Source organism: Alexandromys fortis, unplaced genomic scaffold (genome assembly GCF_014885135.2).
Source record: "Alexandromys fortis isolate MF-2015 unplaced genomic scaffold, M_Fortis_MF-2015_v1.1 scaffold_52, whole genome shotgun sequence".
Classification (NCBI taxonomy): Eukaryota; Metazoa; Chordata; class Mammalia; order Rodentia; family Cricetidae; genus Alexandromys; species Alexandromys fortis.
Window position 1 is genome coordinate 9830282 of NW_026067929.1, and position 15108 is coordinate 9845389.

A 15108-nucleotide genomic window follows, 5' to 3' on the forward strand; every position below is an offset into this window, starting at 1 on the left:
ATGCCTGGTTACTATAGTCAGGTTTTTAAAATAAAGATTTTACAAGATATTTTAACTATAGTAGTTTTAATTTTTCATCAAAAAGTATTTTTGTTTATTTTTTGAGACAGCATCTATCTTTGTAGCCTGAATGTCCTAATGTTCACTGTGTAGCCCAGAAACATTTCAATGCACAAGAGATTAGTCAGCCTTAGCCTCTCAAGCTCTGGGATAACAAGCATGTGCCACCACACCCCACATTATATTGCCTTAGAGTCTTCATTTCAGCTGCCCTCACATCTTTCTCTTTTAATGAATACTGAAGGGATGACCTTGAACACCTTGATGAGGGAATCAAGGTGAATTGAGATTGGAATAAAATTACATGGTTGTGAATATAGAAGAGGAATATAAGTCAAGATCCAACCATGGATACAAAACCTAGAGGGAGCTTGCAGTGGTGGCAAACTCCTGTTATCTCAGCACTTGGGAGGCAGAGACAAGAGGATACAGGTTCATCAACAGTCTAGTAAATCCATGTCTCTAAAAAGAAAGACAGGGGGGAAGAGAATAGGAAATATTAGCAACGAAAGTGAGACAGAGACTGTCTTGTTTAGTCATACCAGAATGGCTAAGCATGCCTAGGTGCATAAGTCAAGTCATCAGGAAAGGAGGACCAGGAGAGTACTGAAGTTTGCTTGGTCAAAGCTGTGCTCCAGGCAGAAATCTCTTCCTTCCAGTTATCACAACTAATAGAAACTTCATTTCTGATGTCTGAGTGACTGTAGTTATTTTCTTAGAGCAAAACAGTAAATAGAAGATATATCAGGAGATTAATTTCTAACAGTAATATATGAACGTATGCAACTTGTGATGTTTGGTATCACTGTCTGCTCTCAAGGATTTGGTAACTTCTCATGATCTCTTTATAGTCTATCATTTTCACTTTTGTATCTATGTCTTGTATTCTTTCTTTAGAAGACTACCTTACCAGGTACAATCTTAAACCTTGGATATGCCCCTGCAGACATCAGATCGACGTGCCTCTCTGCTCAGTCAATACCTGTAGCATGACCTGTCAACACGCCTACCACATTGTAGTAAAGTGCTGACCCATTGACACGCCCACCACATTGTCGTGAAGTGCTGATTGTGGGTCTGCAGCTCCACTTTTTGGGACCAGGCACTACTTTTTACGTATGTGTGAATCTACAGAGGACACACCATGCCAAGCTGATCTATTTGACAACAGAATGGATCAGTGCATAAGTAGAAGCTTTAGTGGATGCTGAAAGATACAGGAGCAACCCAGACTCCGTTAATCACCTACAATTTTAGAATTCGAGTTGCACTCTCTTCATGTTTTTTTTTATTGTTGTTTGTTTTTTGTTTTGTTTTTGTTTGACTGGGTGAAAGAGTGCTTAAGAATCTTCTGGCTACTGAACAGTGTTGAAGCCAGAAGCTAGTCTAAGACCAGTGAGGAGTTCAACAGCTTTGAAACAGCTAATCTCAGGGATAAACTTCCAGTTAAAAACATGTGCATACACAAAACCCATGATAACAGCCCAAACCATAAGAGAATGAGGAAGATCCACACAGAGATGGCTCTTTTCTGCCTAAGACCCCCCTTTGAATGCACCTCTGATAAACTAGTGGAGTCTTGGATGGACACCTGCATACACAGGAGATCTCTATTTGGTTGTGTGCTCCAGGGGAGAGTATGAAATACAATATTCATCAGCCCTGTCAAACGAAGTTCTTCCTTGAAATGACAGTATTTATAGGTCTGTGATGAACACTATTTGTAGTACAAAGTATTTTCTATAAAAATATAACCCTAAATTACAATGAATTGATGTGCATAAAAAACTGTAAGCCATGCTCACTTGTGTATTTCCCGTTTCATACTTGCTATTCTTTTCATGTATCTCAAGGAGGATGTGTAGAGCAGGAACACATCCACACAGAGGAAAGAATCTTCTCCTTCACGTCATTTCCCAGCCACTGCTTTGACACCGTGGCCGTTATTTCTGTTGGAACATGCTCGATTTGAAAAGGTTTCATTTTCACCAATAAAATGAAAAGCAGTTTGCTTTCTGTTCTTTGATGTGCAGAAGGGAGCTGTTTGTGCCCAACAGCATCGCTCATGATTCCCCACATCTCAATTCCCGTTCCTTCTCCCTGTCCCATGTGTATGCTTGGGTGCTGGCAACTCCAACTCTATCACACCCCTACTCAGTCACTTGCTTTTTAACCTTTTTAAAATTATGGGCTTTCTTGAAAACATAATTATTCTGTCCTCAAATAAAAACCCAAAAGACACATGCACACAAACCCAAAAAATTCTAGTATGTCGTGAAGGTACAAACTATATTTCTTAAACTGGGGAGACTGAAGCTAGAGGACTCTAGCAATCTGAGTCCAGCCTAGGCTACATAGTACATTTAAAGCCAGCCCAGACTGCATAGCATGACTGTGCAAAAAAAAAAAAAAAAAAAAAAAAAAAAAAAAAAAAAAAAAAAAAGCCACAGAAACAAAGAAGGGAAAGGAAAGAATGCATTTTACATAATCTCCACCTCAGTAATGCAGGACAAAGAGGCAAACCTTGGCTGAAAAACTGTTGTCCATGAATGACCCCTTAGCCAAGTAAAAGCATAAGGCTGGTTGTGCTAGCACACTACTGTAATCAGTACTGGAGATGCAATGTCACAGGGACCGAGAATTTGAGGTCATCCCAGAAAGATGTCTCAGAAGGTAAGGCACTTGACAGCCTATAATCCACATGATCCAAGGAGAGAACCAACTCCCATAAATGTCCTCTGACCTCCATATATGTGCCTGTGGCACACACACACAAATGGTGTAGCAGGTCCTTCTGTATTTGTGTTGCTTTCATTGGTTAATAAAGAAACTGCTTTGGGCCTGGTGCTAGGGCAGAGCTTAGGTGGGGGCGGGGAGACAGAACTGGATTCTGAGAGGAAGAAAGCAGAAGCAGAGAGCTGCCATGGAGATGCCAAGTCAGACATGCTAAATCTTTCCCGGTAAGCCATGACCTCGTGGTTTTATACAGATTACTAGAAATGGGTTAAATCAAGATGTGAGAGTTAGCCAATAAAAAGTTAGAGCTAATGGGCCAGGCAGTGTTTAAATGAATACAATTTCTGTGTGATTATTTCAGGAGTAAGCTAGTCGGGCAGCCGGGACAAACAAGGGGTCCCACTCTCCCTGTAACACACAAACACACAGAGAAAGTCACCAAGTCACACATATATACATATAAATACAAATAAATCTTTAAAAGTTTTAAAAGCCTAGGACTACATAAACTCTGTCTTAAAGCAAATAACCAAACATAAGAAGAGGCTGTGGGGTAACTGTAGGAAATTCAAAACTTACAAAATATTTCACAATTGACATAAAACTTTATCTAAAGCAGTATTTTTAAATAAGAAGAAATTACAAGAGTGGAAGAGGGTCATTTGGATGTCTCATTCCCAACAGTGGTGTCTTTGATTGCTGGATCCTGAGTTGCATCACTGTTAAGATGGAGGATCTTAGATGATCATGCAACTGTTATAGAAGAATGTGCCTTCTAGCTGTAGACTTTTTCAAGAAGGAAAAAGTTTAAGTTGGCATTTCTCTACAAATAATTCATTTATTTTAATAGTAAAATGTAAAGTAACTAAATTGTTACTTATTTATACTTAACATAAAAATCTAGTAAAAGTAGATGTCATCTTTAATTTTTATTTCATATTAATTCATCACATTAATTAGATAATAATGATATTTATTATCTAAGTACACCCTACGCAAATTTACACTTTTTCACATAGTGACCTTCCTGATATACATACAATAGGACACAGAATGCATGTGCAACATTCAGCCCGTCACACCTTGCCTGGGACAAACAAGAGTCTCAGTAGCTTTATTATTTGACAGGTGGATAAACACAGTTCTCAATAACTGGCATGAATCACGACTGTTAAAAAAGAAACTGAGTACACACTCTTATTCCATCTGGAGTTATGTGCACTTGTTTATTTTAACGTGGTCTTCTAATTGTTGAGTTACAATTAGGAGCATAACTTATTTCCAAAAGCTCCTTAAAATACCCCAAGTGGCTTAGGTGGTTATTTCTAGAGCTCTTGAAATCTGCAGAGTTGACATGAGAGACCTACCACCAACGTAGCTGTGTTGAGATTGTAGTGCTGTGTATTCACCTAGGAATTTTCAAAAGTGGTAGTCAACATGGTTACCAATCTTTAAAAAAAAAAAAAAATCTTGCCTGACTAGAAAATGAGCAATTGTTGTTTTCGTGAGGTGAAGAAAAAAAGACAGACTGCTGCAACCCAGTACTAGTTTTAAAAGAAACAATCACACTGAAGTAACAAACTGAAAACTTTAGTTAAAACTGCATGAAATTAAAATATAAAACAGTTGCACTACGATACTAGATGACTGCGTGCTCGTTCTGTTCAATGTTGCCCATGAGATCTTTCGTGTCGCTTGTTCCTGGACTCTGATGACTGTCAAAGTAGAGAGTGTTCTCAAAGGTGGCCTCCTGCGGTATGTGCAGCACGCGCCTTTTCTTATAGAGGAAATATGCAGCAACACCGGCACCCATCAGAATCAGGAGGACCACGATGACCACTCCAGCTGCTCTGGAAGACCCCTTGGGTGGAGGAGGATCCATCTTCCTTTGGTCAGCTATAAACAAATCAAGTCATTGAGGGGGACAAAGGCTTGACACTATGGAAAACATTACAACTGATCTTGCTGGGAAGCTCTGATGCATGAATATTCTTTCAGATAATATTTTCACAAAATGTGAAAGCAGAAGTCAGTGTGACATGGAGGAAACTTTAACAGGTTCAGATGGTGACTTAGTTCTTGGACTATTTCATCTTTATTTAGGTGTTAAAATATTTCACCTCTATCTATAACACTGAAGTAGTTCATCAGTTGCAATTCACACATATACCTTGTATCAAAATAACTGAAGGATGCCTGGAGGGGAGGCTCAGGGATTAGAGGCACTTAATGCTCTTCCAGAAAACCAGAGATTGTTTCCCAGCACCCAGCCCTGACAGCTCACAATTCTAGCTCCAGAAAGGAGATCTAATAGTTTCTCTAGCTCCTCCATGTAATCACACATGTATGGCAGTCTCTCACACAGACACAACATGCCAATACATATAAACACACATTACGAAAAAATAAAATTATTTTAAAATAAAATAATGATTTAAGGCTGCTTACAAACATACTTTCAGAAAGTAAGAAACGTGGTGGTGGTGGTGGTTGTAGAAATTACAAACACAACTTTAAAACTAGGGTAAAATAATAATGGAAATCTGAACTCCTAAATACAATTAATAAACAAATGTCACCCATGAAATTAATAAGGTATTCACAGGCAAGTCAAAAATCTCACCTTGAGTTTTTCTTTATCAACCACTAAAAGAGGTAAAATAGGATTAGTTACCTAACTCGTGTTGTCTACAAAGACCTAGAAAAACCTTGAAGGAAATGTCTTCCATTGGATCTCACAAGGCAACCTTTTATAATACAGCAACATCTTCAAGAACTTTTTAAGATAAAAATATTAATCTGACTCCAAATCTGCTTTTCTTAAACATGAAAGGTGCCCAATGACAGTGAGCATAACCACCAAAAGGAAAGGAGGAGAAACAGAGCTATTATGGCTTTTTAAAAAGGACTAATGAGAATCGTGACCCAGCCACAAAAGAAGCAAGATGTAACTGCCTCGCCAAATAAGGTACTGAGCCACGTGGCTAAGATAGATAAGAATAATGGGCTAATATAAGTTATAAGAGTTAATAAGAAGCCTGAGCTAATGGGTCAATCAGTTTATAACTAAAAAAATTAAATAAAATGATTAATGGTCACCTTGAGATTTTATAATGATCTTACCTTTTGTTGTATTGGATGACTGTGTAGTTACAGAATCAAGTACTGTTTAAAAGGAGAAAAATAAATAAATCACTACATGACATGGATAAAGTACATTCATGTCAGAGATGCCTGGCATTCCTTGTCATTAACTGTGGTATGATGTGATGATTTAACATAACACAGGAGAATGCATGGATGGTGTGCATCTGTACCTTCTGCTATCTACTAGTTAGAGACATGTCTACCTATCCACCGGTCTACCCATCCACCTTTCTCTATGTCTCTATGCAACTTTAGCATCCTATACCTATGTGATAAGTTTGAATACACTAGAAGATTTTAAAATATGATCCTTCAAGTTTTATTTGAGGATTAAAACATCTAAACATGCTACAAAATCCACTGGCAACTAAAGTATTTTAGGCTAAGGGTTTTGAAATCTAAACTGATAAAAGACATTTGAATGAAAAGTAAAACAAGACAACAGCATTGGTCCAGGATTGCCAACCATTTTATGCTAAAGGATAGATAATCTTAAAGCACAGTTATGAACTAAAATATCTATGCAGTTCCAAAGCAATAAGACCTATTGCGGAAACAGAACTACTTTATCTGATTGTTGGCTTACTTGCTTGCTTGATTAGCCATAGGAATCAAAGTCTGGGTCTTACCTAAGCCAAGCAAGTGATCTACCACGGATCTATATCCCAGTCCTCATAATATATTTATTTCAGAGTCCAATTAATAATTTTCTCTTGAGAAAAAGTGGCATAAGATGGAAAGGCATAAAACTATCACTAACATCTCATCAGCAGCACATAGAGATTTAACAGTTGTTTTTCCTTTTGTGTTCTACCATTCAATCACAAAAGGAGACTGAGTTGGTTTTACATGGCTTAATCCTCTGACTTCTTATGCTATGGGCTAGTGACAACTTTCCTCCTTCCCCTAGAGGGGAAGCACTGTGGAGATGGGCTGTCCAGACTGCTTGCAACTTAGCAAGACATCACAAAAGTACCAATAAGCCAGCAGAGCTAGTAGTACCTCCTACTCAAAGCTACAGGTGGAGACTGATCCTCATGACAGAATGGATTCTCACCAACACTGGTAAAAGGCTAACAAAGGGGTTGCAACTACCCTAGTCCTATGCCAGCATGTTACAGTTGAAAAGAAACGGTAGTCTGGGAATATATTTTCATTCTACAAATTTAACTTACTTTTTGGCATTTTACAAATAAATCCTTTATAGGAAGTACAGTGGATATTATTCCAAAACCCAGAAGATGAAGATAATACTACACAATCATTCCGTTCACCAGATGGGTCACCCGTATTCCAGTTGACAAAGGAGACGGGATTATTGTTCAACCAAAGCCACTTCCCTGGTCATCAACAAAAAAAGAAAAACAACAACAAAAATACAAGTTAAAAACAAACCTTCTTACATCTCTCTTCAGCACAAAATGTTTAAGCCTATTATTATTTTACACTAGAACCAATGGTTTCTATACCTCAATTTCTTCCAGGCAAGACACTAACAAGGAATTATTACAGGGAAGAAAAATAAGACTATATTTTTTAGATTGTTTTAGTTGAAAATTGATTTCCACTTCACGGAAAAAAATTATATACTTATCTTTCTCCAAATTTTTTATTGTGGCAAAAAGAAACGGAAATTTTCTCTAAAATTCTTTAACTGATTACAGGAGAGTTTTTTAATTAACAACTTTCAGGGCTGGACAATTCGCGAGCCATTTAAACTTTGAGTTATTGCAAATATAGTATGATTTTAACTTTTCAGACTAACCATAGATTAATCATTATTTAAGGCAAGGATCTCTGGATCCAAAACACTGTCTCATATGCAACACTTTATAACACTAGCTATTAAATAATGACAGTGAGGGTTACCTTCAACATTTCGGAACATGCCTATCCAAAAATTGGCTTTACTTTTAAGAGGCTCAACACGATATGACAGAAAACTGGATTCAGCAGCAGTTTCGATAGAAGCCAGGGAGGCACCTGGAAAGCATGAGATGAGGAGGAGGTTGAGGAGGATGAAGAGAGTATCTGGAAATATTGCTATGAACAGTACTGATGTTAAGGACAACAATGCCAGGCTGAGCTGTGCTCAGGACACAGTACACTATAGGAGTGTTAACTCAGTGTGGCACACAGAATCATTCAAAATGGGAGAGGAGAGTTGAACACCAGTCAGTCCACATATAATAAACAACTCACCATCAATCACCAAAGTTAGCTTTAATAGTAAAATCTTACAGCATAGTAATAACTAGGATATTTAAGCAATCATGACAGATAGTTTGCTTTGGACCTCATAGTCATCCTTCTATTCAGTCTTTATAAGACTGCATAGTAGGTACTTTCGTTAACCCATTTTACAGATAAGAACAATAAAACATACACATAATTAATTCATTGCCTGGGGTCCCAGCATTAATTGAGCACAGGATCCTGGAATGGCTCAGGCATTCTGAACCTAGAGAGGGAATATATAACCATGCGGTTCTATTCTGCACACTGTATTCTGAGTTATTCTCTTGGGGATTGTTAATTGCATGATTTTTTAATCTCCCGCTGAATATATTTCACAGTTACTAGGCATTTCAAACTTCTCAGACATGTTTTGATGAAGGAGAATTACTCCCTTTATCTGCTAGATAACACAACACCTAAAACTGAAAATAAAGTTTCTGCATATTCATTGTAAAATTAAAAAAGAAACACTTAAGCAACATGAAAAAATTTGACTTTAATTTGAAAAGTCAAAGGCAGATTTCTGATGCCCTGATTGTAAATGGCAGAGTTACGACCTCAGAAAACCCTTTCCTCTGCAAAAGAGAAGGAAACACTGTCTTAACCATAGGCTTGAGGTTGTTGTTGTTGTTGTGTGTGTGTGTGTGTGTGTACATATGCACGCATGTGCACGATGCTCATAATAACAGGAGGCACTATGGACTTTGAATTGTCCTAATCTTGCTGCCCTCTCTCTGGAACCTTTGAGATTCCAAATACCCATGGTCAAGTGAGAACCAGCAGCCCAGGAGCCACAGGGGAGTATCAGAATGAATTTGGCACTAAATCACAAAGTTCATTGTAATCCTCATAGCAACCACTAACAACATAACTAAACAGGAAATAAAGGTTCCTCAACTTAAAATGGGGCTGTGACCCAATAAGCTCATGCACAGTTCAAAAATCCTATGTTGAATGGACCATTGCAAACTAGGGACCACGCATGTGATGAAAGAAATGGACAGTTAAACACCAAAAATATGTTCTTAATACATAAGAAGGCCATACTGGAGAAATGGTGAAACTAAGATATAACTAATATGGAGTCGGGGAAGGAAAAAATAACAGGCATGAAAGCTCCTTTCAGTATTTACACTAAGTGTAAATAACTTAAACACAAACATAAAAACAGATTTACAGAATATCTACATAATGAGTCAAAAAGATCAAACCATGTGCTGTGTAAAAAAATACATAAATCAATTGAACGTAAAATCACAGTAGAAGACATGCAAACAATAGAAGATATTCTGTATAGACAATCACTTTTAAAAAGGTCAGAGAAGGTGCACTAATATCAGACACAAGGGGTGATTCTTAGACAAAATTATTATTAAAGACAATGACGGCATTCTGTAATGGTAAGGTTTCAGTTCACAAGGAAAATATAATCATTGCTGTCCATCTGACAAAAGAACCTTGAAACATACAAATGAAAACTAAATAAAGCAGAGTCCCTCTCACTCCAGATTTAAAAAGCAAAGTCAAGCGTGGGTACCAAACGGACACGGAGGGAATGAGACTACAGTCCCTGCGCCCATTGCTGAGCAGAGGACTCACAACGAAAAATGTAGCAAAACGGCAACAGTGAAACAGCTAATTAAAGAGCTTTTAACTATTTTTCTGAGGAACCATCTAGTGCCAGGTATGGTGGTTCTTAGGATAGTTCAAGAAGCTGAGGCGGGAGGACCATGAGTTCAAGCCCAGGCTGGGCTGCCTAGTAAGACTGTCACAATGAGATAGCTCTTTTTAACTTGGGCATGGTGCGGTATGACCAGTATGCCTGCTATCCCACCACTGGGGAGGTGGAGGAAGGAAGGTCAGGAGTTCAAAGTCATCCTTGACTACATTGAGACATGGGAGACCCTGTCTCAAAACAACAACAAAGCTACCGTTGCTATTTTTAAGATTGAGTTTTGTTTTGTTTTTCTTTACAAATACAATAGCCAGTCAGGAAAACCATTCTATTAAGAAGCTGGTTCCTGGTCAGCTGTAAAATCTGAATCTCCGAGTGAGGAGAAAGGGTGGAGCTTGGCTGAGGGACAGAGTTAAGAGCTTAGAACATTGGGGCAGAAGGAGATTTTAGTAAGTGGAGTTTTAAACCTAATTTTTCAAAATTTTGAGGTGGAGAAGTTAGAGATTACATTTGCAGGAAATGATATTAACCATTCTGTTAATAAACAATTATTTTTTAAAAAAAAAAATTCACATGTGGCTGGGAATCCAGCCCCGGGGCAGAGCTACAAAGCCCTTTCTTAGCAAACCCGTGTTTGATCCCCAGGACCAAGAAATAATACAAAGGCACTTATATCAAGTATGCTTTACTTAATAGTATTATTGACATCAATGAGCTAAAATTGGGTTATTATGGAATTTTCTTTCAGGAAACGTGGCACTCACCCATTCGCAGACATTCCAGGGAAGCCTGGCCCCAGTTCCTTGTAAACGAAGACTCGATATAGTAGCAATGGCCATGGAAAGGAATCCACGGAGTCTGTAAGGACTGTGGGCACTTACCAGGCAGTTGTGGAGGCTCAGTAGCAGGGATTTCTGTTAATAAAACGGCGTTTAAATCATCATCAAAATAAACCATAAATCAAAGCTGGAGTTCCTGCAGCATGTGGAATATTTTTACAACTAAGAGAAATTATATTGACTACCATTTCATATGATTTACTAATGTTTGTCATTTAGAGATGTCATTTTTCTTGGGGTTTCATTTACTTTATCATTTTAAATGTATTTCAGTAGAAAACAGTAGCCATGAATCATATTCGTCCTAATTTACAATTATCAATATTTAGATTTCTGCAAAAGTGTTGCAGACTTAAGTTGGGAGTGGTAACATACGCTTTTAATTTCAATACTCTGAAGGCAATGTGGGGAGAGCTTTACACAGCAAGACCCTATGTCAACAAACATTTAAATAAAAGCAAAGTTGCAGATTTGACAAATTACTCTAAAATAATTAATGAAGTAGATATCTTTTTCAAGCCTCTTCTCCTTTTCTGAAACTCCAACTCCTGTGATTTCTTCTTAGCTAACACCTGCTCCTGTGGGAAAACTGCTGTAACTAGACTTCTAGGAATGGGTCTATAGCATTGCTGACTCTGCCCAATCCATACACATTCTGAGGCAACTCTGTTGAAGCAAATGTGCTGTGGACGCCAAGAGGAAGCCCACTTTCTCAGAAACTCCGTCACTGTAGATTCAGAGGACAAACTCAGTAACAAACATTTGGAGCCCTGTCATGAGCAAATCAACCCTAGAAATGATTTTATTCTCTGCTACCCAAGAGACATTACTGGTTATAAAAGTGAGCAGTGACACGTAATAGTTTATCCCAGAAAACTTAAGGTCCCCAGCCCCTTTTGAATATCCAATTACCATCTGATTTTTTGCAGAGAAAATAAAAGCTTTCATTGCAGTACGATGTCTTCCAGTAGCCGTCCACATCCATGTAGACACAAGCAGACTTCAGCTTGGGCTCACCAGCACCCCAGTTCGTGTACCTTACTCTCCATTTATCGGTCCAAGTGTACTCATTGTTGGTCTGCAGAAATGAAAACCACCGTGAGCCTTCGGGCCTCGCTTCTCATAGACAGCATGAAAAAAAACAAGCAAGGAATATGTATGATACCTAAGCCTGTAATATGGCATAGGGCCTTGAACATTGTAAAATTTAAGAAAATTATGCCATTTCTACCAACTCAAATTTATATTTTAAAAAAATCCTTTCTTAAAAGTAACTATTTCATAAGATCCTTGGGTCTCCAACCTGAAAACTATTTTGGCACTTTTTGTCTTACTAGGTTTTGGTTTTTGTTTGATTTTTGTTTATTTTTTCATTTTTCTCCCTCTCTCTCTCTCTTTTTTTTTTGGAGAGGAAGAGAAGGAGGGTAAAGAGAGTTTGAGATATGTTAGAGAGAAGAGAAATTGAGAGCATGAGAATATAAACGTGGGTGGGTACAGAGGTGGAGATGACCCCTGGATCATCCTCCTGAAGTAGGGGAAGAGGACAAACAGGACCCAATTATACTGTCTGACAAAAATTTGAGGAAAAAGTTATGACTACTAATAAGAAAGGAAGGAAGGAAGGAAGGAAGGGAGGGAGGGAGGGAGGGAGGGAGGGAGGGAGGGAGGGAGGAGAAGATGAAGAAGAAGAAAAGAAGATAACGACGCAGATGACAATTGTTAAGGAAAGAAGAAAATGACTGGAAAATAAGTGTCTTATTCCATAAAACTGTCATTGTTTTCAGTTTTTCATGGCCAAAGAGAAGTTGTATCCTTATAACAATGACATGACTATCTTACTGAAATTGTAATAAGCATTAATTTCACTGAATTCCTGAAAGAAGCACTTCTTTGTCGTTGTAATCTTCTCGCTGTTCTGCTGCTGATGCCAATGACAGTGACAGCTAAGGCCATCTGTCACTGTAAACTCTAGAGGAGATAGATGTCTTGATAGCACGTGGGTTGCCCTTCAACTATATGGATCATGCTATTCTTTTAAAAGCCGGCTGTTTTATTCCTTCTGCACATTTCACTTACTTTCTTATTAAATTTAGACAAACAAATATATGATATCATCCACGCTAATTGGCAACATAAAAAGTACCACTTGCCAATAGCAGTGCCCAATCTGAAAATGGTTTGATAAGCAATGCCTGAGAAGAGCGACATAAAGATGTTTTTAAGGTCGAAACATTTTCCTCATTTAAATTCCATCATTTATTTTATTAAGACAACTACTAGAGACCCAACAGCAAACATTAGAAGCACACATCACTGCAAGGTAAAATTGTACGGCATTCTCCCAGTTACTCAAATAATTCTTGAGCATCACTGACTCTGTAGGTGTCATAAAAACAAAATTACTCTTGCAATCATAAATATCAGTATTGCGGCAAAGCACTTAATCTTTTTAAAAGTATTTGATGGCCTATTTGAAACTCATTAGGGAAGTGTGACCACATCTATGAGAAGAAATGAATAATTTATCAGGTACATTAATTATTTAAAAATAGGCAAATGAGATATGAAAGTATCTTGTCTAAGCTCAGTCACCAAAGCCATATGGGGCTAATTATTTTAAAAACTCTCCACCCTATTCAGGAAGTACCTATTGCATGATAAGTTTACACTGCCATTTCTCAAAGGAAAGCTCTGTAAAACCTGACCCCAGCCCACTGTCCAGTTTTCACAGCTCTCTTCTTTGCATTCTTTCTGGCACCCTTCCTCAGCTCCTGCCACTCTGGGGTATGGCTAAAACTGGTGAGTATCTTGGGATGAGGGGAGAGCTCAGTAGTAGAGCTCCTGTGAGGTCCCAGGTTGAACCCCAGTACTGCAGAAAAGGACTGAGTTACTCTAAGAAGTCCACTTGAGTCACTCCTCTGCCCCAGGACCTCCGGCAACAGTGTTTGCTGGTTTGCTAGCAACTTGGTGATTGCGAGGAATGACAGGTGGGGTATAAGGAGTCAGGAAGATCAGTCTCCGGAGCCTCTTGGCTACTCTGTTGCCTCGCTCAGTCCAGAGCCCCATCCCTCCCTCTGTCCCAGTTCTCCACCATCCCTGATCTGTCTGCTGTGGAATAAAAGATGGGACGGCAGTGAAACACTTCTCACACATAGATGGACGCTCCATAAGTCTGGCGGCCGTAACAATTCTAGAATGTCTTGCAACAAAAAGCAAAACATCCCAACCTCCACCCCCGTTTCCTATGCTCCTGACCTACTTTCTTAATTCTCATGGCCCAGTTATGTAACCATGACACCGAGAAGAAACAAATGCATAAAGTTGTTTAGATGTATAATAAAATTTTGGATACATTCAAAAACAATTATCGTGAATACCAGAGACTTCTCAGTGTGGTTTCTGACACACATCACTAGGTCACTAGACCAGTGGCAGCAGTGGCGCCCATGAAAGTGTTCAGCTGAAGAAGCAGAAAGAAACATACCGGACCATAATTTATCAATTGTGCCAAGCTGTTAATGTTTCTAGTATCTTACCAAGTTGCTGTTCAGGGCAATCCATATGGGGACATTAAATGGATGCATTTTCATCCATGCAAATGCGTTACTGTAGGGGTCTAGAATGCTAGCCAGCAGGGAAGCATGATTCTGGCAATACTGCTCTGCTTCGTACCATGGTAACTTCAGTTTCATGAGGGAATAGCTGCTTTTGCCATATTTCACAAAGCCATCTGTTGGAGCTGTGGTTGGAGAAACGGGCAAGGAAGGGTCTAGAATAGAGAGATTGTTTCCATTAGCATTATCAACGAGCAGTGATTGTGCACCTTCAGCATATATGACTCCCAAGCCCATCTATCATAGAAGTAAACACATTCAGTCTCGCAGGGCTTGTAAGTACTTTCGCCAGACTTTTTACAACAGAAAGCTAATATCTCTGTGTCTGGGTACATAGGTCCATTTTTGGGTACATTCATCTGCGTACAGGAGCACACGTACGTGGGTGCACATATATATGCATGTGATGTGTATGCAGAGCCAGAAGTCAAACCCAGTTTTTCCCCTAGGAACCAACACCTTGCTTATGAGAAATGGCCTCTCACTGACCTGGAATCCCCCAAATAGTGTGAGCCCCAGTGAGTCACCTGTCTCTTTTTCCTCACTGCTGGGGAGACAAGTGAGTGGCACTTCACCTATTTTTAATTTTGGTTCTGAAGGTAGAACTCAGGTCCTTATGTTTGCAAGGAAAACACAATACTAAGCCAGGCTGTGGTGCTGGTGTACACCTTTAATCCCCACACTTAGGGAGTCAGAGGCTGGTGGATCTCTGTGAGTTCGAGGCCAGCATGGTCTACAGTGTAAGTTCCAGAACAGCCAGACATAAACAGAGAAACCCTCTCTTGAAAAAAAATTTACT

At 38.9% G+C, this 15108-nt stretch overlaps 1 protein-coding gene across 1 annotated transcript in view; it reads right to left on the reverse strand.

Moving 5' to 3' along the window:
• Positions 1-4365: 4365 nt before the first annotated feature.
• Mrc1 (mannose receptor C-type 1) overlaps positions 4366-15108 on the reverse strand; it is an 87418-nt gene continuing 76675 nt past the window's right edge. The window contains exons 24-30 of the mRNA XM_050144743.1: positions 14232-14464; positions 11608-11773; positions 10621-10770; positions 7813-7926; positions 7119-7283; positions 5920-5961; positions 4366-4692 (exon numbers count right to left, since the gene is read on the reverse strand). Coding sequence (XP_050000700.1) covers positions 4436-4692; positions 5920-5961; positions 7119-7283; positions 7813-7926; positions 10621-10770; positions 11608-11773; positions 14232-14464 — 1127 coding nt within the window. The 3' untranslated portion in view covers positions 4366-4435. The remainder of the gene's footprint in view (positions 4693-5919; positions 5962-7118; positions 7284-7812; positions 7927-10620; positions 10771-11607; positions 11774-14231; positions 14465-15108) is intronic.